The sequence below is a fragment of the Coturnix japonica genome, chromosome 4 (genome assembly GCF_001577835.2).
Source record: "Coturnix japonica isolate 7356 chromosome 4, Coturnix japonica 2.1, whole genome shotgun sequence".
NCBI lineage: Eukaryota > Metazoa > Chordata > Aves > Galliformes > Phasianidae > Coturnix > Coturnix japonica.
Window position 1 is genome coordinate 63,055,430 of NC_029519.1, and position 24,227 is coordinate 63,079,656.

General features: G+C 40.1%; 1 protein-coding gene across 1 annotated transcript; it reads left to right on the forward strand.

Moving 5' to 3' along the window:
* The first annotated feature begins 443 nt into the window (after positions 1 to 443).
* RELL1 (RELT like 1) lies at positions 444 to 19,122 on the forward strand. The gene is made up of 7 exons (XM_015862507.1): positions 444 to 608; positions 8,286 to 8,513; positions 9,838 to 9,909; positions 10,585 to 10,642; positions 13,147 to 13,386; positions 14,064 to 14,251; positions 16,509 to 19,122. Exons 1-6 carry the CDS (start codon positions 521 to 523, stop codon positions 14,242 to 14,244), a joined length of 867 nt encoding a protein of 288 aa, XP_015717993.1. The 5' UTR covers positions 444 to 520; the 3' UTR covers positions 14,245 to 14,251; positions 16,509 to 19,122.
* The last annotated feature ends 5,105 nt before the right edge of the window (positions 19,123 to 24,227 follow it).

Sequence of the window (24,227 nt, forward strand, 5' to 3'; positions counted from 1 at the left end):
GAATCATCCCTGTCTTCATCTTGCCTCCCACTGGGTTCTGGCACTGGGCTTCCAGGGGTAAGGCAGTGGGGAGCACTACAGTTGTCAGCTGGGCTTACAAAACCACCCTTTTATTGGCTTGCAACATCATCAGAGCACGGCTGAGGTTGGAAGGGACATACAGCTCTCTCTGGCTCAACCCCAGCTCCAGCCAGGACACCAGGCCAGGTGTATGTTCAAGGGGGAGATTGCACAGCCTCTGGGCACACTGTACCAGCGCTCCATCACCCCCACTAACGCTTCTGCATTGGATGCTAATGCTGGCCAACTTCACTAACATGCCACAGCAGCACCCAAGAACCGCCTCCCACGTTCTCTAACATCAAGCCGACAGCGCCAAGCGGGGCTGAGCGCCGCCTCCCCAGCACCGCCCCGGGCCGCCTCCACGCAGTCTCCGTACGGTCAGGGCGCGTCCCGCCGCCGGTGGGCTGGGCCGGGCTGTGCCGGCGGCAGCGCGGCTGCCAGCGAGGAGGCGGCGGGGATGGCTCCGCCGGCGACCAGCGGGATCCCGCCGGTTGGTCTGTCGCTGGGCCCGACGGCCGCATGGCTGGGGAACCGCTCCGATCTCGGTGGGTGAAACGTCGAGCCGGGGCGCCTCCGCCGACCGCGCCGCTTCTCCCCGGGGGTCGGTCCGCTCTTCGCCACGGGAGCCGGCGGGGCAGGGGCCGGGCCGGGCCTGCGACGGGCTGCCGAGGCGAGGGTAGGATAGAGGGGCAGCCTCCTCCTCGCTCTGCCCCAGCTCGACTCCTGCGCTGCCCGGGGCCGAGCAGCGTGGGAGGCAGCGGGGGCTCCGCCAGACCCCGGCTCGGAGCTCGCTGTGCCGCCCGTTGCGCGTCGCGCCGGCTCCTGTACCGTGCGGCTGTTCGGTGCGGGGTGGGTTAAAAACAAAGCTATGCAGCGAGCAGTACAGGTTCCTGTAACCGTTCTGTAGTTACCTTCACTTTGAGCCCGAGTGGGGGAATGACTCACAGAATATAAATGATTCGAGGAACTGCTTCTGCTTGGCTGTCCGCTGTGAGGTTAAACTTGGCTTTGTGTTTGGGTTTTGGAAACTCGGTTTGCTGTAACCCTTAAGTGCTCCCAGTGCAGCTGACGGACGGAGGAAGTTACTCCTCAGTGACATTTGCTGCATTTATACATAACCCCAGACACTGCAATGCTGGTAACCTGAAAGCTGAATGCCTCCCACTGCCTGCCTTGTCTGAAGTGAGAACTGTCAAACATAAACTCACTGGTAGGCACAGCTCGGCTGCTGCTGTGTCTGTGGGTGCCTCATACCAGCAGCACATTACAGCTGTGCAGCAGGGCATGGCTGAGGGCGTATGGCTCGTGTGAGAGCGAAGCAGTTAGCGCTGCTGTGATTGCTAGCATGAAATTAGGCACAGAATGAATCTTTCTAATACGCCCTTTGTCAATCTGTAATTAGTGCTTAGCATGTGTCAGCTTGGTCCAAAAGGGTTTGAGGTGTCCACCGCCGGCTGCTCTGCTCTGAAAACAAGAGGCGTGGAAGCCTTGTCATCTAACTAATTCCTTCTCTTCAGGAGAGCAGAAAGAAGTAAATATCAGTAGGCACAGCTCAGCCTGTAGAACAGTGATAAATACGTCAGCATTATCAGTCTTTTTCTTCTCCAATTCAGCCAGTTTCAGTGAAAGAACAGCCAGCCCGGAGTTCAGATCTGTGGTGACCACTAGTGGGCTTTGCAAGGCCTGAATGCATGTGTTTGGTGGCATTGCTTTGATGCTGCTGGCTCTTGTAAATTTCCTAATGGTAAGGATTAGCCTTAAACATCTGGTGTGTCCTACAGGCATCTTTTATTTTTCAGACTGACTTAACCCATAAACAGACTAATGGGTTAAGTGTACTTTGTTAATTGCACGGAATGCATACTTTATTTGAAAGCTGAAATTTGGTGATAGGTGTTCTAGCAGAAATGCAAGCATTGTAATGCTGATTAGCAGCAAAACACGAGATTCTGATCTGTTCTCTTGGTCTTGTCAGCAGCATCTTCTTGATGGATCTGGTCTCTCTTATTGCTCTACATAGTGCAGTTTTTTATACGGGGCTGAGCTGCTGTTGGTATTTGTGTCTTTGTCTTTGAAGTCTTAATAATGCCAGGTGCCTTCGTGATGTGATTGCCCAGACAGACAAGGCAACTTACAAGATTAAGTTTAGTCTTCATCTGGGATTGCATAAACCACAGTGATTTTGAATTGCTGAGGTTTACATGCATTATACTCTACTGCTTTTAGCTATAGCTTGCTGTTAATAGCACCTGTCTATGCTTAGGAGGTATCTCCTCTCTGAGCCCCTCTTGCCAGCTTTCAGAGATGCCTGTGTATGGCCATTTTTTGTGGGCAGCTTGTTGAAACTGTGTTGATGTAGCATGCGATTGGGAGGGAACTCATCATGGCAGAGACCCGACTCCCAGAGTTTAGAGGAGAAGGCTCACTTTCCAGACCTACTGCAGAATGTACCCTTGGGTATCATTGTAAGTTTTGTGATAACTTCAGTAAGCCAAAGCCTCAGTTTCTGATGTAAGGACTCTATCAGGCTCCAATCTGAGGTACTATGAAAGACTTGAGGGTTTATGGGTTTGAATGGGATGTTGGGTAGTAAGGATGCAGGTAGGTGTTTTAAGACAGGTTATCTCTGGGACTGGCTATGTACATCTTACTATTAGTGACAAGAAAGTAAAGCTAGTTAAAAGTATTTAGAGCTATTGCTGGGTGGCAGCACTGGCACAGGCTGCCCAGGGGCTGTGGGATCTCCTCCTTGGAGATCTTCAGAAGCCACCTGACCATGGGCCTGGGTACCTGCTCTGGTGTCCCTGCTGGAGCTACAGCTGGGCTAGAGGAACCCTGTGAGCCATGTGGCTGATTCTTCCATGTGCTTGTTTGAGGCTCAGCTGCTGACAAACCTATTGAACATTTAGAAGTTTGTTCCTAGCAGCTGACCTTAAACAACCGTTAGGGCAATTGGCAGCACTGCTACTAGTCGTCATCTTCTTTTACCACGTGGCTTCCTCTATCTCGTCAGACTTCCTGCTTATTTCACTTCTGTTTGTAGGTTCTGTTTACTACATGAGAGCTAGAAGAGAAGCAGAATTGAGCATGTTGAATGTTTCTCTTAAATGATAGCTTTTTTTTCCCGTTATTCAGTTCGTGGTTATTCCCCAAAGTACCATTCCCTTTAACAATAGATGAAACAGATGTTAGGCAACGGGTTGCCTTCACTTACTCTTTCCTCTGGAAAGCACCCTGTTTAACCTGTTCCTTGTCATTGTTTCTATGGTTTCCTCTGGTCTCCGTTATAGATTCCACCTTAGTAGTAAGACAGGGATGTAAACTGTGATTTAAAGCTCTTGTAACTGTTACTCAGAGTGAAACATAGAGACACAGTTTGGGCTTCTCCTGGAGGTAGGAGGTGTCATAGTTTGATGCAGTGTGAGCAAACTTCTGTCAGGGTCAGGAGAAGATGAAACACTGGCTGTGGTTGCAGCTGCTGTTCCCTTGAAAGGTGAGCTGAAGTGGGAACTGCCTGCTCATTTCTCTTCGTGGCATTGCCAGCTTATGTCTTTCATTACACCTGTGAACTGAATGAGAAGTGGTCCAGGCATTAAGGAAAGAAAAACTAGCAGGAAACACCCAAGCAAGTCACATTTTTGTTTAAGTTATTCTGAAACTTGTGTGATTCCTACTCTACCATGTATAAGCACATGTATGAACAGGGAGAGAACTGCTGAAGATAAGGCTGCTGCTGAGACATTTACAGATGTGCTTAGCTGAGGTGTCTGAGCAAATCCTATGTCTTAACTGAATGCTTCATTTGTCTTATACTGCAGTTGTGTGGGTTGTGCAGAGATCATACTTGATTTCTCTAACCACTCAGTTAACATCAAGGCCAACAGTAGTTTGTGTATATTTAGATAGAAAGCTGTATGTCATCTTCATGCCTGAAAGCAGGAAGTATGATCATGCAACTTTTTGAACTCCAAGGATAAGATAGTAAATATGTATGTAGTTATTTATAGCAGACTGATTACTAGAACAATCAAATTCGTGAAATATAAACAAAGCTCTTTAAAAGGCAAGCCACCAGAAATAAATGGCATAGGCTTAATAGGCAAAATCTGGCATAACAAAATAGGATTCTTTATCAGCAGGGCTGAGAGATTACATAATTGTTTATGGGCTTCTTGCCGTAGATTAAACAATACAATAACTGGAATGTGCTTAAAACAATCCATTAGATGTGTATTATACTTTAGTATAATAGATTTAGAAAAAATGAAGACAATGCATTATTTTAAAGATGATTTTTATGTTGCCTCTGTAACAACTAAACAGATATAATCTTTATTGCAGAAAAGATTTCCTTTTCAACCATCTGAGTTGTTCTTTAAGCAGTATTAAATCTTTCAGGGGATTTTGCTTTGCTCTTTGAAAAGTTTGAGAACTGCCTTTTTAGATCATTGCTAAAGGCAAAGCTTTGAGCTGACTGGAACTTCATCAGGGGTGTTGTAATGATCATACTAAGTGAGATCTTCTCGTGCTGCTAAAACCAAGGAGCAAGTAATTCTGAAGCTTGGTATGAGATGAGTCTTTTAATGTGGCAAATAGATATCAACGAAATAATTGTTCTGACCTTCCATCTTCAAAGAAAGAAAACAGTGTATGAGGGGGACGGGCTGTTGCCTTTGCAGGATCTTTAGCTCTGTGTGGCAAATAGTTGTCTGGGAACAGCTAATCCTGCTCCAGGACAGCAGCATGAAGTGGGATGACCTTGCTGACGTGCTCCAATCTCTGCTTTCTGTGAAACTAGGGCGGAAGAGGTTTGCTACAGAGCAGTTGCTTTGTGTATATGGTCCACTCCAGCCTTGTTATTACTACAGCCTTCAAGATATTAGTCTTAGGGTTTTTTTAAATTGTATTTTTTATTTTTTTACTAAACATTATCTTGCTAACATGGAGAGAAGACAGTGTTTAACTTGAATGTTAATAGATCAAGCTCAGCCATATAAAAATTGTAATTAAAAAAAGGATGATTTTCTTTTTTTTTCCTTCTCAGCCAACTCTTTTTTTCCTCATATATTCTATTTCTTAAGGGTTTTGTAATATATTCTTTAGCCATTGCTGAGATGGGAAGATAGAAGAACGCTGTGTCTAAGTAGTGGGGATTAGAACCAGTATAAAAGGAAAGTTCTTGACTGAGGCAGACTGACTTTATATTTTACTTTTTAGTTAAGGCTTCATTAAGGGCAGAGAAAAGTTTAATGACTGAAGTGTACTTAAGCAAACAAGGTTACATGGGATCTGAATTAGTATCACGGGTATGATCTGTGATTTGTCGTTTAAGCAGCATTTTAAATATACCAAGTGCTGCTCCTAAATGTCTGTATTTGGAGTGCATTTTCGGTTAGTTTTGATACATAGACTGGTAGTGTGCACAGGTGTATGAAAACATCAGGACAGGAGAAAGACCGCAGCAAACTGCTTTCATAAGCTTTGGCTTGAGTCAAGGAAGGCCTGAATTTTCAGTAAAATCTTTGTGAGGCAACACAGTACTTCATGAGAATGGGGTAACTGTTACTATTCTGTTAATAAGCATAACATGCCTCAAGGGAAGAAGAACAGGGATCATAAAATAAGTGATGCAGCTCTGACTAATACATGACATATATTGCTCGTACCCAGGCAAGTCGTTGTCTTGTATTACATTCTAACTGCTGAAGTCTCTGAAGCAGAGCTCTTGACACATGGATGGTGTTTGGTAATGAGTGCTGAGTGCTTGTAAGTTGAATACAGCAGCAAGTATTTGATCCAGGCAATCAGTTCCTTTTGGAAAATTTTTGTTTTGCTTCTTGTGAATTTTTATATCTCTGGTCATTTAATGACGCCACCAAGAGCAGTTTCTGTTCTGTGTGAATTACCTATTTACACAAAAAATACTGATTTAATTTTTTACTGCTAAGGAAGATACTTTGACAGCAGACTGTAGCTAAAGGGTTTTCTCACTGGTGTATCAGGCAGCAGCCTGTGAGCAGAAGTGCTCATTGAAATCAAAGAGCAGATTGTAGGTTTGAAAATAAGCAAAAAAGGAAAGAAAGAAACCAAGCAAGCGGTTCCTGCCAGAACAGGATCAGATTTATTTCAGAACTGTACTCAAGCACTACTGACACAAGAGAAGAGGAAACGCGTAAAGATGAGTTACTTGACTTCCTTGATATAGCAGTCTGTAAAACCACCGGTAGTGCTGCTTCACTGAAGTGACTGCTTTAAAAAGTAAAGGCTTTCTAGGCCTTGTTTTTCTTCAGTGAGCTCAGTATCTTGTTTAAAGTTTTAAACTGTTTTCAGGGTTTTGGCCTGTCAGGTGCTAAGTCAGTGGGGTGGCAGAGAACTGAGCAGGGAGGGGCCTTGTGAAAAGGCTTTGCATCTGGAGAAGCTGTGAGAAACCACAGCTTGGAGGGCTGGAAGCACTTGCTCTCAAAGTTTGAAGCAGGGGTTACCTGCTGTGGTTGTGGAGGAAAGTCAGGAGGAAATTTCTTAGGGTGATGCTGCTTTTCTCACAAAGAGATGTAGAAAACATGAAGAGTCAGATTCATCTTGTGGCCTTTCTAATCTGTCCTCTGACCCATTAGTTATCTTGAGTAGTAATTTGCTGTTGATGTCTTGGAAGTAGCGTGTTGTGGATTTCCTGTTCATTCTTAAAACAAGCCGTATGCATCAAAATGCAAAGCACCTGCCACTTTTCCTTAAATGAGCACTCTTTGTGTTCTGATCTGTTAATACACCTGAGGTTGTGATGTATGCTATTTCAGTTGGATTTCTTAGATTCTGAAACAGTGCAGCCATCAAAATAGTATTTGTAATGGCTTTTCTCCTTCCTGGTAAGTAAATTGGCTGATGAAGTGGGGAACTTTGGATATGTTGAAAGCCAACAAGACCAAACCTGTTTCATTTCAATATATTAAAATGTGAATTAAAAATTCTTGCCAAACAAACAGTGAGTTCTGTGATTCTGTTTATCCTTTCTTGGCTTTTACTTCTCTGTCATGTAAAACAATTGCAGTTTTTAAGTGTTAACTTGTTCAGCTCCTCTGTTGCTCAGTTGTCCTGCCCAAGTACAAGTTAAAGCTACTGAAGATTACATCCCTAGGAAGTTTTACATACAGTTATCTGTAGTGTTGATGGCCTTTCTTGAAAAAAAATGGATAGCTTTCTTTTTTGGGTTTGTATGCGAGCCAGGCCGTCTGGCTCTGTCCCAAGCAAACATCCTGAGGTTTAATTTTAACATTAGAGTTCATTCAGCCTCCAGAACTATTCAGATGTTTGTTTGCGTTTCCTCTTGCTTTCTGCATTCCCACTGTTTTGTAGCGGATTGACACAGATGGATACTTAATGCTTGTTAAAAATTGTATTACTTATACAGCTGGCACGGTAGAGGTGATTTGGAAGTAATGGTCTGGAGAAGCTGTGAAGAACCACAATGGTATTCCTGGAGACTCTTAAGTGTGTTTTCCAAAGGGAGGAGTCAGATGGCTTTGGGTATTTCTGTTGTGAAAGCTTCAGTATCATGTAATTGATTTTCTGACGATTCTTCAGCCCATTTAGCAGCAACATTATGATGACTATATCTGTTTTAATACAAGTAGGTAGAAAATATGCTAAAATACATTAGAATTTTACTCTACTCATCTTGTTACCATTCTTTCCTACTCTTAAAAAAAAAAAAAAGTAGAATATTTTTGCATGTTTGGAGGTTATTTAAATCTTTATTATGTATAGTGTGTATACATAAACTTCGGAGACTTTGAAGGAATTCTGAGTATGCAAACACGTATTTAGATTTAGCTGAGCGGTTGAACTTAGTTGGAATCTGTTGTATTCTTCTAATCCCATTGCCAAGAAAATTTCAAGGTTTTTTTTTAAGTCTGATCCTTTTGTCAGTGCTAAATCCTGTGCTTTCATACTAGGAAACAATCCATGCTTTTTATCTATTTTGCATGAAGTTATGACTTCAGGAATAGTATAGAGTTCCCCTCACTGGTGAGAAGGAGCATTTGTGGTATTTAGCTTTTCTCGCCCTCACCTCATGCTGAGATTGGCTAGAATACCATTTGTTCTACCCCCTCATACTGAAGAAATATCATGTGGGTGTTCTTTGTACGACTGAATATTTGTAATCATTTTATGGAGAGAAGATACTGACCATTACAGGCATAAACTCTGTTTGTTCCATTATGTAGGTGATGTACAGGCCTTGGCAAGCCATGATTTACCGACAACTACTGTGACAACTGGCAATAATAACAAGCCTGAGCACCTAGAGTATGTTGCCTTTGTATTGGTGCCTGTGTTCTTCATCATGGGTCTCTTGGGGATCCTCATCTGTCACATCCTTAAGAAAAAAGGGTATCGTTGTACAACAGAGGCTGAAGAGGTAGAGGAAGAGGAAAAGCCTGATGAAAAAATAGGTAATCAACATGTCTAAAAAACTATTTCTACTTATTTCTAAGCATTGCAGCCAATATGGAGCTGACTTTTTGTGAGAATTCTGTCGTTCTTCTGTCTAGATTAGATATCATATAATATTAAGAGAAGTAGTTTTATTACCATTGTGTCTGTTGGTTTTTAGTCTTTGTTAGTCAAATCTTCACCAATTTTCCAACTTCCCACATGAGTCCTTTAAAACAGACTAAGAGCTCATGGAGGGATCAAAGTATCCAGCATATTTATTTGTGGCTGTGTACTGAAGTCACCAGATCCCTTTTGTGCATTCTGTCTGCTGCTGAGAGCAAGTACTGAACATCAGGGGGTGGTGAAAAGCTGCTGCTTAAAGCCTTAAGTCTAAGGTTTGTGTTCAGCAACTTTGTTTTTATTCTTGTTGCACTGTCTTTTTTCATCTCCCTTCTCATTTATAAAACCGAGCCTTTGGGTGGACTGTCTATGTTCTCTTTTATGTAATGAGTGCTGCTTATATATTTTTTTTTTCCTTAAAGATACCTTTGTTCTGTTTTTTTTGTTTGTACTCCTGTTTTGTGATTCCTTATTCCCATCTTCCCCTGCTCTCTTTTTCACCACAGAGAAGAATGTTATATGCAGCATGTTGCTGGGTAAATAGAAAGGTCGGGTCCCTTGTAAATACTTCGGGCCTCTTCTTTTCTCTACATAGATTGATAGCACCTAAGTATGTTCATAATAAGTGCAAATTACAGTGCCTCTGTGGTAACCTGGAGTCATGTGCTGCAGTTATGATCTGTCATTGTGTTCTTAAGCAATCAAAGCCCAGGGCATGTACTCAAACAGTGTATCTGTTCAATCTGATGGTTCGAGGGAGGAGTAACAGCAAGGTGAATGGCAGTGAGAGGGGGCAGCTTCCAGGTCTTCTGGGGAGGCAGGTGTTTAAGTTGCTTTCCAGAGCTGTAGGCGTTGGGGTGAAGAAGATGAAAGGTGGGGTAAAGAGCGAACTTACTGCTTAGAGGCAATTTTGAGGCCTAACCTGTGAAACTTGCCTCCATCCTCTGAAGATGAGTATTTTTCTTTTTAAAGATAGCCCTAATGTCTACTAAGTAATCTAAGTTTTCTCTCCAAAGTGACAGTAGATCATGCCAGTTTCTTTCTGTATTGTCTTCAGATGTTCTTTCTTTTTTTTCTTTTTTTCTTTCATTCTCTTTTTTTGTTTTAATTGGAGGTGGGGTGATGTAGTGTAGTTTATTTTTTAAAATAACATTTCTTTTTTTTTTGTTTGTTTGTTGTGAAAGGCCAAAATATTGACAAAATATTTATTTCATTGCACAGAACTGAATGAAACTGCGCATGAGAATAGTGACACTGTAGGACAAATTATTAACTACATTATGAAAAACGAAGGTATAGTATGGTGAAATTGAAGTTATGAGCCTTTGTGGTGGTGTCTGATGAGTATGTGTATATTTGTACGTATTCAGAAGTATGGCATGTCTGTATGTTTTTGTTGAATAGCCTTTTTGTACCTGTATTCTTTGAGACTGCCTCCAGGAGGCCATAATTCCAAGCAAAGTGGAGTCATTTTTTGATTACTTCTGAATGAAGCCTAAAACTCAGGAGGGGTTTCCTTTCATTGCTGGTTTCTTCTTTTCCTGTAATGACTGCTAGGGCTTAGTGCTAATGTGTCTTTCATCATGGCTGGGTTTTGTTCTTTTTGGTGCTTTTTCTCTTAAATGACTCTGAGGTGATGATAGTCCTGTGACCAAATGAATATTTTTAAATGTTTCAGTGATGTGGTGTAGGAGTACTGTGCAGGTGGCTGCTATATTGCTTGTACTGGGGGAAAGCTTGTTGTGCAGTATGAGCAGTAATGTTAGTAGCTTATGTTAAGAAAATCCCATAGAATTATATAAACATTTTTGCATGATTCTCTCTTGTGCCTTTTTACTGATACAGGTAATGCAGCCATCTTTCTTCTAGTAGGAAGTTGTAGTTCTAAGCAAACCTTTAGATTTGTTGTTTGTTTTTCTAAAGTTAGAGCTGTGCATTTTTGAAGAATTCTGTTTATTCTCATTACAGCAAATGCTGATGTGTTAAAGGCCATGGTAGCAGATAGCAGTGTCTTTGAACCTGAAAGGTAATTGCTCAACTTTTTAATGTGTGTTTCCTGAGGCAACTAAAAATGTACCCTTTCAAAGGGTTTTATTTCCTGTGCACTTTGAAGACTACATCACTTCCTTGAGTTGTCAGCCAAGAGGATAATAGCTTGATTTCTTTGTTGTGCCTTTGAGTTCGCTACATTTTAGCGTAAGCCTCATGATAATATCTTGCTCTTCTGGTTATATGTTCTGGGCCTGTCAAAATGATTTATTGCTTTCTTGAGCTAAAGATTTACAGAGGCTTCAAATAGCTTGTTTACTTTAGGATGCAATTACTTATAAGTTGGTTTAATCCAAACTTGGTGTTCTGAAAGACCAAAGGCAGTGCTTGTTTCATTTGTATGGTTGCTAACTTGCAACAGTGTCTCTTTCAATGTCTTCTTCTGTTTCACTCTTTTTGTATTGTAATTTTGGTAACATACATTGTCTGGCCTCCCTCTTGGGCTTTCTTCCCCTGTACACCTGTTTGAAACTTCACATAGGGAAAGTTGTTTGCTCCTTGAATGGCAAACATACCATTTAATTAAACATGCTTATACCTGTATCTGAGTACCTTTAAACTGTATCTATATTACCACACTCTCCTTATGTTGCTGTTCAAGGAAGAGGAAATGGATATTGAAGTAGTGAAGTAGGAGCGTATAGATTTAGTGGAACATATAATTTAACATGCAACCATTTATCTCCTATTTTAATGATGAGAGGTTTGGTTATCGAAGAAACTCATTTCAAGTTTAACAAAATGAACTCTTGAACATAGAGATTATTTTGGAGCTATTTTTTTCCTGGTACATCAGAAGTATTTGGTAGGATTTTAACTCAGACATCTTGTGTCGTTATGTGCACTTTGAGAGTTTGACTGCTGTTTCAGTGAATTAATATATAAAAATGGGAAGGGACTATGGTCTTTTGAGACTACCAAAAGATATGGTGGATTGTTCTTGCATTACTTCTGACAGATGCTTCTAAAGCTTTAGTAGCTTGAGTGCAAATCCCCTGCACTCGTTTGTATGATCAGTGCACTGTGAAACACATCCCAGTGACAGAAATAAACACGGTGAAGTTAAATCTGCACTTCTGCTATTTAAAGCCATTACTTCTTGTCTTTACTTCAAACACGTTAAATGGATTTTATTTCCTTTTTAACTTTCTGTTATTTGTTTGAAGACAACTAAACGCCTCCTGACAATATATTTGTTCTGAAAATAAACATCTAAATAGCTCCAGACTTTCCATAACAAATTTTGTTTCTTTGTTCTCCTTTGGAGTTTTTCTGGTTTGTTAGATTTTTTTTCTAGAAATAACCTTCCTAAAACTGGACAAAACATTCTTACTAAGGCATGATTAAAGCTTAATAATGCAACTTTATTAGGTGAAAAAAAATATATATTTTAAAGTACCTACATCCTAATGATTCATGTTCAGCTTGTGTTTTTTACCTTCTGAGTAATGTGTGGCTGCCTCTGTATTTTTAATATTTACTTCTGCTAAAGTGCTGAAATTTATGTTGTCTCTATTGTGATACATCCAGTATTTTTCATAAGATTTCTGTGTGTGTGTGTTTCTCACTTGGCTGTGCACTGGAAAGTGATTGAGCTTTGTACATTTTATTTTCTGCTTGATTTTCAGGGTCTATTCTAAACATTTCTTCCTGCCATCCTCATTTCTTGGCTTGTCCTCTACAGACACTATAGGTAACCTAAAATTTTAGGTTACTTTAGATAGTCTTCTCTTCCATTACTTAAAGAACTATTTAAAACACAGAATATGATCTGTACCAGAATGACTTCATTGAAAGTGTCCTTTCAGTTTTACAGTAATCTGATTAAAAACTTTCTGGTATGTCCTTTTTCAGGAGTGTTCTGCCTTAAGTTGTAGTCACTTTACCTGTAATGCACTGAGCTCTGTCTTGCTTTATGAGAATATGTTGCTTGACAGTGGAGTAACACTGAAGTCCAAAAAAGTCTTTGCTTTTTGTCTGTCCTGCCTGTTTTCCTGTTTTAGAAGAAATGAAGGTTAATTTCATGGGTTACTCTCAATATGCTTTTTCTTTTTTTTTTTTTTTAAGGGTCCTTTAAAAAGCAGCTTTCTGAAGCTCAGGCTGAATTATATGTTAATCCTGTTTCATGACAGACATTTAGTTTTGCCTCAACACAATGTCGTTGATTTCTTAAAAATAATGGAACAAGTCCACTTTAACTATTTTTCTCAATTTTAACCTGATTTTTTTCCCCCCCATTTCCTTGTACTTTCTGTCAGTTACATTAACTACATGATTGCAGGTCCATTCATTCATAGAAGTGATTTTTGAACTGTGAAAATGTGGTATTAGAGGGAGCATTAATTCACGTATTCTCACAAATAAACCATCCTTCTGAAAAGTAGTTATTCATTAGATGCAACTGAAGGCTTTACTGTTTATTTTCCTTTTAAGAAACAGGATTTAACAGTATACTCTGCATTTCCTTTATACTTCCTCTAGCCCCATGTCTCCTAACAGTCCTGGAAGTCCAACAAGTCCAGGGTCTCCTTTGTCACCTGGCGCTGCTCCACTTAAACACAACTGCAAAGGCCATCACTTACATACTGTTGGAGGAGTAATAGAGAAGGATGTTTGTTCTCGCTGTAGCCACAAACGATGGCATCATATAAAACCAGCTCACAAATCCAAGGAGCACAGGAGAAGTCGCCTTGGGGAGGTTACAGTACTTTCTGTGGGAAGGTAAGATTTAATGTCACCTCATTTTATTCATTTCTTAGAGACTCTATAGTGGCTCACATGGGATCAGCTACCCGTTAATTTTACTCTATTTCTAGAACTAGTGATTGATTTTTTCTTTTTTTAATATTATTATTTTTAAATCCCACTATTAGTAAGCTAAATTTATTTCTAGATGAAGTGAACAGGACTTTCTAGAACCCTGTGAGTGAGTAGGCATCCACTGTGGCTGTAAACTCAAAGCTATAGTTCAGCTGACACAGCCTAAATGTAATATGGATTGCATATGAATAAATTCCCTTTTTTCTTAATTTGTTAATTCTGGATTCAGCTTGAGGTACAGAAATAACTTCATTACGTTTCCAGTTATTTTTAATTCCCATCTTACACAGTAGCTGTCTTAGAAAAATTACAGGTCTGGTACAATAGAATCTGTGGGTTGTTTTGAAAACCAAGTCCCTGAGAAAGTGTGATTCAGCATCAGCGAACGTTTAAGGTCTGCACAGGTAATAAAAAGGAAGATTGCTCTGAAGTGAACATGAGTCTGTGTGGGTGTGTGCTCCTACTTCATGGTCTTGGGATTCTCTTGTCTAAAAGTGCATGTGTATCCATGTTGGCTACACAATGATCTTGGTAATGTCTGGGGACATGCAACTGAATCTCACTTCTGGTCACCTCAGGTTTAGAGTCACGAAAGTGGAGCACAAATCTAATTCCAAAGAACGGAAAAGCTTGATGTCTGTTACTGGGGTGGAGGGCCTCAATGGTGACATGCCTGCCACGCCTGTGAAACAGGAAGCAAAAGAAGCACCTGCCACACCTGTGAAAGAGGGGATGCAAGAAAGGAGAAGCTCAGAGTGAACTGCAGGTATGGCACTAGGAACTAGTGAAAGTGAAACAGACTGGGGCAACCAGTAAGGAGAAAAAAAAGTGGTGAATGTGTCTGTTCTGTGTGAAAACTTATCAGGCAGTTTTGAAAGTTTCTGTAAAAAAAAAAAAAAAGAATTTTGCAAAAAATTGTATTTGATCATTCAGTTAATGATAAATTGGTAAAGCCTGAAATATATTCTGAGTTTTTTTTATCTAATTTTTTTATTTAGACCTTAAAATTTGGGCAGCTGTAGGAATAAAAGCTACTCCATGAAGGCATGTCCAAGATCTGCACATAATTTTTCACAGTAAATGAACAATTCAGTTCTTAGTGGCAATGTGCTGGTTTCCCAAAAGAAACAAATACTGTTGACTGCTATTCACTGGAATAATTGCAGTGCTTCTTCTCTGATCCTGCGTGTCAGCTGGCTGCTTATTAGGTATTTCTCTGATAGATCAGGGAGGCTTTGGCTAATAAGAATGGAGATGCATAAAAATGCTCATATCACAGTGACCTGTGGTAGGCTGTTAATCCAAGAGGATGGGGATTCTATTGAGGCTTTACAATTTATAACCTCTTCTCTTGCTGACTGTATCAGTATTTTCATGTCCAGCTGGATGGAGTTCTGTGGTCTTTCTAGTATTTCCAATGGGAGTTCAAACTGTTACTAATGCATTCTTTGACTTATGAGAAGAGAATATGTCTTTTGACATGGAAAAATAGCAGGAAAAGGGCAAATGTGAAAATAGTTCATTCCAGTGTGTTTGTGATTTGAAGTTTTCATAATCTAGAAAAACTTTGTACTTGTTTTGTAATTTATCCTATCCCAAATTAATGAAAGCTGTTCCCCAAGTTTGAACTATTACTACTTTAATCTAAAAATAAGCTGTTCTTTAGAGAGAGAATAGTATAGTTATTAAAAAAAAAAAGCGTCCATCTATGGCATATTTTTATTGTAGAACATCTCTTAAGAATTAAGATGCTGCCCTTTATGAAAACAAATATTCTGATGGCAGAGGAATGACTCAGAAATGACACTTGTAATGGCCTCTGCAGTCCAACAAATCTATTTTTTAAACTTGGGAAACTATCCAGGTCTGTTTGCTCTGTACTGTGAGGGGGGGAAAAAGCAAAACATAACCAAAAAACCTCAGCTTTGGTCTGAAAGCTTAATATTTCTGTTCTCTAGATGAGTTTTTGTCCACTGCCATGATAGCCTGTTCTCAAGTAAGCAGATGCTAGTTAGACTTTTCTTTCAATTTCTTGTTTCAGGCTTCTAATAAAGTATTATAGCATATAATATATAATATAGTATTATAGTATATATAGTATTAATATATATTATAGTATTAATTTATTGACATTGAATGGACAAGCAATGTTTAGGACTTCCGTTCCTGTAGCTAATAAACGTATGATTAAAAAGCACATTGTTTTAGAGGACACAACTCAGATCTTCAGATGTAGAAGAAGAAGGGAGGCACAAATGTGCATGTAAGTGCTGCTGGAAGAAGGTTTGTTCCAGCTTTTTGGATGCACTAGATTAGTCCTTGGTGCTTTAAACAGTTCTAACAGCGTTCTGTGTAGGATGAAATCTCTGAGTTGAGCAATACTTTCATGCTGCTAGGTGCTTATGTTCATTGCTACTCTTGAGTTCTTGCTTCCCCTAAGCTGACATGTTCTTAGTATTTTCTTGAAATGAGTTCTTCAGTGTTTCAGCTTATCCTTCCACCTTGCTGCCTGCATCTTTTATACTTATAATGTCTTCTGTCTATCTCTGAGGTCCATGGTCTTGAGCAGATTCCATTTCATCATTTCAGTTTACTTAAAATGTTTTTAGTGGCACATGAAAAAGGAGTAAATATGGAACAGATACTTGAAGTCAAGTTATTCGAGTTAAGCTGTTGGAGTTCCTTGGCAAGCTACTAAGAAAACAAGACCTTATGTTACTGCTGTGCTGCGGCTTTGTGATGTTTGTTATTTCTGGTATTCCTTTCTACCTTTTGTGCACTTTACGCTGATGTGATTTATTGGTTTGATGGTGGTTTTGTCCATCCTTTTTGTGATTACCGGCTGAATTTTTAGCTCTTCTCATTTCTTATTCTAAAGCTTGTAACGCAAAACCACCACACTAAGTAATTCAAGCTTTATTTATTTTTTTCTACTTCAGAACATCTGTTTTTAATTGATGAGCCCGTTCTGTAACTAATTTTTTTCCTGGACTTATCTGTGAAATTACTTTCTTGTTTTGCAGGTGGAACTTCTAAAAGAAGTTTGTCAAGTAGCACTTTGGAGAAAACAGAGAACTCCCAAGAAATGCGTTCTTATTTAAGGAAATGTGTTTATGGCACTGTAGCATTTTACAAGTTTTGTGATGGCATCCGTGCAAGGTTAAATACTTACTGATTTTTATTGGTCACAAAATACTATGATTTACACATACGTACTGTTTCTCAGTGTGGACCTCGTACCAAAAATTGAGCATCTACAAAAGAAAAGACATGTTTAAGGTTTTGGACAGGGAAGGTATAAAACCTTACCAGAAAATTTTTTTCTTCATACTTAGACAAGTATTTTCTTTTAATGAGTTCATTATTACATGTAGTCTGATTGCTCTGTGGATAAACTGTGTTCATCCCTCCGGTCCATCTGGATTTTTTCTCTCTGTTCTTCCCTTCCGGGGCTCACAAGTACTCTCTGAAGATGAAAATCAGGCTGCAGAAGGTGAAAATACTCTTTTAATCTAAATTCTAGTAGCCAAGCAAAACACACAAGGAAATAAACGTTTCCAGTCAGATCTGCATGTGTGCAGACATGCAGAAGTATGTAAGCCTTCTGGTGCTTTCACAGTACAGAGTGGCTTAGCTAGACACAAATGTTAAAGGATACTGTTGTCCTTATTCCCATTACCTTAATAACTATTTATCATTAGGCTAAAGAGTGTCTTCTATGCACTTGATTGAGCTTTGGAAAAGTCACTTTAAGACCATTTGTTCTCCAGTTTTCTTGTAACTACTTAGTCGTATTTGCAGATGGCCTAACAGCTTTGCCTTTCTCTTTTGTTTTTACCCACAGGTTCCTTATTAAGCTAAGGCAACATATTTGAACCGCTAGATAAAAGATATGGAATATTTGTCATTAAAAATTAATGGAGTATGTACTGAAGTACTTCAGAGTGGCTTCAGAGGGTAGCAGTTCTCACTGGCATCGAAAGCCATTGTTTCACTGCCTTAATATTTCGAGTGTGATCTACTGCTTAAAACTACCAGAGACGGTTTTGCGATGTTATTTTTATGTCTACTTATTATGACCTTTGCAATAGCATCATTTTATTTTGGTGAGGCAGGGAAAAGGGACCTTTGCAATACTTCAGCAAATTTTGCTATGTGAAAGAAACTGAAAAATAACATTTTCTCCAAGTGCCTAAGAATATAAGCTGTAGGGTAAGACAGCGTAGTAGAGATTATGCATGTTCTGAGAACTATACATTAATTTAATCTAATTTATGAACTCTGAAGATCAGTGCTTCTTTTGAAATTGATTTGTTTTAAATTGCTTTCAGTCCTTTTTGTCCAAGAGTTCTGAACTGTGTTTCTCTTTCAAATCTGAGAATCTTCATCAACTTATGTGATGTTAACAATCAATGTGTACAGATATTAAAAATAAGTGTTCATTTTTTTAACCATATTAGCTACTCCCACATGTTCTCGTGTCAGAGAACTTTGAGTTTATTTGATGGTTGCTGGGAAGTATGTGTTGTGACTGCTTTCCTTTGTCTTCTATCAATTAGATGTCGATAAACCCAAATAGAGAACAGCTTGGGTTGGAGGGGGTCTTAAGTTCTCTAGTTCTGCCTCCCCCTGCCCCCCCTGCCCTTGGGTGGGTTTACTGCTTGCTTGGTCTGAATGTTTCTCACAGACACCATATTTGGTAGGGGGGAGGAACAAACAAACAAACCAACAAACAAACCCAACCAAGTTCCTGAAAAGAAATGATGGTTTATTGTGCCTTTTAAAATTGATATTTTTTAGAGAGAACTGCTCATTCTTGAGTACCTCAAATAACTCTGACCAGGACTGGTACTTGAGTGTTTAGCATCCTTGCTGTCATTAATAAAGTATGGTTTATGAAATCTCTTTGCTATTTAACAAACTATGACACTCGCCTTATAGGCATATACTTGATTCTTTTTTTTCCTTCTTCAAACTTGATTTCAATAAAAAGCTATTTATTCTAGAAGAGTTTAATTAGTGTCGGTTATAGTAGTTAACTTTCAATTTCCAAGAGATTGTAGAGCTACGAATATGAAATGTTATTGGAAAAAAAGAGTATTGGGCAAAGCCAAGCGGTTTTAAACAGTTCTCAAAAAGAAGATGCACAGACTGTCTCAAAAGCTTTAAAAAAAAAAAGCTTTTAATGTTCTGGTATTGTGTTTCAATACACGGTGGGCAAGTATTGCGAGGTAACACGCTGAAAGAATTCAAAAGAAGCTTAAACAAAAATATCCTATTTTTTTACTTAATTTAAAAGTACTTCCTATTTTGATTCCATTTGAATTATGTAGAATACAATTGAAATGTGTTGGGTATGTAAAGCATTGTTTGCCTGCATACATACTTACATAAGGTATTGTAAGACCTCGTATGTGCAAGAACTGAATTTGTACATTGCTTCTTCAGTAGGAAGATTTAGAAGTGGTGCCTGTTTTTATTGCCTTTAACACTACACTTTGCAGTTTTGTAGTGATATGGACATTGCCATATTAGTCAGCCTTTCTTAAATTTGCATATCAGATGTATTTTTAACAAAGTAGTTTATATACAACTTTTGTACTACCAAGCAGATAATAAAACATTGATTCTTAAACTTGCTTGTGATTTCTTTAAGCCTGCATCGTTGTGTGGAACTTAACTGTTACACATTCTGAGCTTCTAATGTGTGATGCTAAACTCTTTGCACTGTGAGCTTTTGTTCCTGGAGGTAATGAGGTCAGGCTGCTCTGTGATGTTCTTCCTTACTATTTTCTTGGCAAACAATATACTTGTTCTGTATTTTATCTTGGAAAGAAGACAATATAAGCTTTACTCTGAGCGGGTATCTGACTGAAGACCTTTTGCCTTTAATGCATCAGGACCATTAACTTTTTATTCTATGTGACGTTGAGCTTTTAGAAAATATGCAACATTCTCATTATTCTCAATTGTTTTTTTGTGAGGTATGGAAAGAAAAAAATACAAATGACAGGAAGCTCTTTGTGGTTGCTTCCTCTGTGTCTCTCAGTGATATTACAATGCTTAATTTGTTACATTATGTTCTCACAGATGACTGCAATCTGCAAAATGGCATTACAGTGAGTTTTGCTGTATGAATAGGTGAAGGAAGCTCAAAGCAAGATGTTGTGGCTAGGGAGATGTAATTATCAGCGTACCATCCTGTTTGCATTTTTTCTGTTCTTTATTTCAGTGTTTCCGAGCTGCATCACACAAGGTCTGTTTTGAGATCTGGGCTCGCTGAGTTTTAGAAGTTTACGTGCAGCTGTGGTTTACAATCAGAACTAGGAAAAATAAGAAAGAGAAACATTCTTCCAGGCCTCTATTTTCTCAGAGAATTTAGACAGTGCTACTAGAAAAGTAATGGAATTTGAGCACACATTTAGATTCTCATTTCCAGGTATTTACATAACAAAATAACCATAGCGTAATATTCTATGTCCTGTTTTTTTTCCATTGCGTGGTTTTCCACACTCAGCTCCTTGACATTTTTACTGCTTTGCCGTAACAATTTCAGGTTATCTTTCATTGAAAACTGAATACAAATCCAACTGTCATAACAATTGTGCAATACATATGCTTCTATGAGCCGTATGCATATGTTGAATAAATAAGGGTTTCTGTTTTGAGACGTTAAAATTGAACTGGCATCAATCAGTCCTCAAAAGAAATGTGATTTTTTTTTTCTTCACTGAAGGAAACTCTTATTTCCCCCCAAAACATTGCTTTGTTTTATTATGTGAGTTGTTATGCTAAAACTCCTCAGTCTACCTCATGTTGCTCTAGAAAATAGATGAGGGAACTACTTACATTTAATAATACCTGATTTTATTGGTAAAGAGCACACCTGCAATGTATCTTTGAAACAGGGTAAGCACAAAAGAGGTTTTCTCCTTTCTGATTCTTTGTCGCCAGCACTCAGTTTAGAAGCATGCTGTAGTGTACCTGGCGGCTCTTTGCTCTTTTCTTTCTGAATTTTTTCTTTCTGAATTCTTTCCTTGTTATTCACAAGTACAGAAACCCTGACCAAATCGGAACTTCATATGATTCTTGTACTGCCTGTTTGTGTCACATGCGGAAAGACAATGATGCTTCATGCAGATGGTATAATTTAAAGAAGAAAAAACAGCACCAGTGCCTTCCTGCTTGCTTGAAGTCTATGGGTAGTTGTTTCATCTGGGCAGTTTCTGTACAAGTTAACCCAGGCTGTTCCCACTGTGCTGGTGAATGTGTGGGCTCCCCTATGTCTGCTGGGGAGATGGGGTGAGCTGCCTGCTGCAATCATGCTTGCAGACAGAAGGGAGAGGTTGAAGGGGGAGCCAAGTTGTATGATAGGAAAAGTGTGTCAGAAAGTGTTCTTTTCCCTCCTCCTCCAGTAAATTGAGCTTGTACTTACTGTGTGCTGATACAAAACAATGTGGGAAACAGCTTATTCTAGTGTGGTACTGCTAGTGTCTCCTAGGATGGAACGTGAGCATCTGCTGCTTCTAAGGAGTTAAATTTCCTGGATGTTTAATGGATGTCGAATGCTCCCAGCTGTGCCCTGCAGGTGGCTCCCAGTGCTAATGAGCCTGTACCCATCTAAACCACTGTTCTGTGCGCTTTGGAGCAGCTCAATCCTTCTCCTTGCTGGGCATATGATACTACTGCTAATGAACAAACAAGAAAACAGAAGTGCAGATCGTTTTGTTTTTCTTTTTTTCCCTTTACTTTTGGGGCACATATGATAAGGTACCACTGCTCTGTTTCCTACTGCAGTCTGACCTCACCTCTTGCTCTGGACAAACTGTTTTTTCCCCCATTGCCTACGAGCACCACCTGTAACACAGCACACTTGATTTCTGAACAACCATTTACAGAGCTACAAAGCTCCCAGGTGGCCTAAGGACTGCATTAAGGCATCTGGTTAAGGAAATTAATTAAAGAATGTGTCAGGCTGGAGCAAGGAGGGAAAACTGAGTAATATGAGATGGGAGTAGCTCCTTCTGGTTGTCAGAGAAAGAAAGAGGGGAGAGAGCCCAGGCCTGCAGCACTGGAAGATGGCGGGAGCATGCTAGGAGGCATAATGGTAAGGCGTGAGCAACTTGTGGGTTGTTTTGGAGCTCAGGGCATGGTCTGCTGTGTTTTGCTGTGAATTTGGGTTTGAAATGCCAAGTTACTTGTGCTGGGGATGGACCTTAGTCTGGGGTCAACAGGTGCTTGTTTGTGGGCAGTGCTGGGCTGCCAGTCCCTGGGAACGCAGCTGGGCCTGTTTTGCTCGTCTCTGCATCTGCAGAGTATGACTGTCATATCTTAACACAAATGGCTCTTTTAAAATTGAAATTCATCTCTCTGCTCAGTGTGGATAAGTTGCTCTATACTCGGGTAAGGTGGCATATAATACTTTGAAATTGTCTTTAAAGCCTAGTGTGGATATTTAACTACCGACCTTTTCGTATCCCATCTTACAGTCGTAGTAATGAGCCTTGGAAAGCAGCAATTGTAGGAGGATGTTTAAATATCCATCCCGTGCTGCAGTTTCTACTTTTACTACGCGTGTGGGTGTACGGAGGTGTACGGTGCTCCCTGCGTTTGGTGTAGAGCAGCTGGAATGTATTCGTGGCAGCAGAGGGAGCTGTTGACGCTTTTATGGGTTATTCAAGAAAACTTAGAGCGCGCCCCAAAGTGTTTTAAAAACACCGAAAAGCCCCAATTTAACCAGAGGTACCTCGCTCATTGCATTTCTCTACCCGGGGGCTGGGCGGCGGGGTCTCCTGTGCCCCACAGCCGGCAGGGCGCTGTGCTGGGGTTGGGGCTGCCCCTTTCCTGCCTTGTCCCCATCCCGTCCCCGCAGAGGGGGGGGGCACGGCAGAACCCAGCCCCACCTCTGTGCCCTTCCCGGAGCCGGGAAGTGTCTGCTGCAATTACTGAGAGGAACAACGCAAACCTCTCCTCAAGCCAAATTTTTAATCAAAGCAATGAGAGGGAACAGGACATGTGCGGCTCGCGTCAAAACAATAGCTGTGCGCATCAGCTGCTAATTAACACACAGGCATGACTCTGGAAAAGCAATTCGCAATTAGGGTGGAATATGTGTATTTATTTTTATTTTGATTAACGTTGGGTTTTTTTCTTTTCTTCTTTTTGAAGCTGCTTTTACTAGTCGGGTTTCATACGCAAGTTTCAATAAACAGGAGATTAATAGGTAGGAATTAACAATAACTGAAATGAGATGGCGTCATTGTTCTGGGAAAATGCACTGAATGCTTCATGCATTAACCTTTGTGTTACTTGTACCCAGCAAACTGAAATTCATTGGGTTAACAGCGTACAGTGCTTCCTTCATTCTGGTGATGGGTACTGGGGGAGGGATGGAGAAACCTGTGCTGGTTTTGGCCACAGCAAAGCCTTTTCGTATAGCAGACCTTGTGCTGGAAATGCCAACAATTGCTTAGATCTGAAGATTATTCTGAAGAAAGTAAAGCTTTACTTAAGTATCAGCTGCTAGACAAGAGATGGAAACAACCTATAGAGATAATTCCAGGAGACTATCACCCTAATCTCTGCAGTTTGTTATCAAATGCTTACATTATATTTTCATCTTGCTGATACATTCATGTTTGTCCTATTGCTCATAGTCATACTGTGTCTGTTGTGTACATTCATCTCCTTTAGAGTAAGCCTCCTTAACCTACTGGCTACCACATGGTGCAGCTTGGATTGTTAAGTGTTAAGGGATGCAGTGTGTGTGATCACAGATCACTGCAAATCTGTCCAGCCTTGAGGCTGAGGGCGTTGCCTTGCTTGTGCTTCTGCACCCTCATGGAATGAAGCTAATCTCTGGCTCAGAGTAAATAGCAGCGAGCACAATGAGCAAACAAATTAAACCACAGCCTTCGTGTGACATGGTTTCATTGTGGGGTTGGTTCAGTGCTTTTTCTTAAGTTATCTGTCACCTGACGTAATAACGGGATTCTGTATTTCCTGAAAGACTTGTTTGGTTGGTTGTTTTTCTCCCTGTTGGTAGTGTACAGAACTGAACTGTGAAGTATATAAAAAAGCAGGCATGTTGTTTGGTCTGCAGTCATTTCAGTTGAAATTCAGGGCCAGAAACTGTTTAGCTTCCACACGGTTTTGTTTGTGAGGATGGTTGTGAGATGACTGCTTATGGACGTCAGCAACTGGGTTAAAAACAAAGTCAAGATAATCTTCATCTGTCTTGATTCACTGAAAGAATCTTGTAGGCTGAGTAAAGTTGTCCATGGGGATATTGCTCATCTCTGACTGGAAGGTGATAGGAGGATGAGGGAGGGGGGAAAGGGGCTCAGGCAGTGAGTTGGTCACAGCCTAAGAGAAGGGGTGGGCAGGTTACTGAATAATGATCTGCTCTGAAGCTGCAATAAACCATTCTAACAAACAAAATCTTTAGTAAAAATGTGACTGTTTATGATGAGAAGAAGCTCAAAGCAACTGGAACAGTGCTCAGTCAGTAGCGGCTGACACAAGTAGTATTATCTATAGGTGTTGGCTGAATATTTCTGTTTATCTTACTGGTTCAATTCTAGTTCTCTTCTAAAGTTTGGGGAGTCACTGTGAAGGTTCAAAGTGAATGAAGATTTTAAAATGAATTTCCCTGAGATCCCAAATGAAATCCTTAGTGGAGACAGAGTCCTTAAGGCTGAGCTGCCTGACTTTGGATGTGTGTGTGAAATTTGGGAAGCCTG

Bases quoted from the DNA above. Each gene is read 5' to 3' on its own strand.
- RELL1 (XM_015862507.1), top strand. From the start codon at position 521: ATGGCTCCGCCGGCGACCAGCGGGATCCCGCCGGTTGGTCTGTCGCTG. The intron at 8,514-9,837 runs GTAATCAACATG...TTCATTGCACAG, and splicing joins AAAGCCTGATGAAAAAATAG to AACTGAATGAAACTGCGCAT. The intron at 10,643-13,146 runs GTAATTGCTCAA...TACTTCCTCTAG, and splicing joins AGTGTCTTTGAACCTGAAAG to CCCCATGTCTCCTAACAGTC.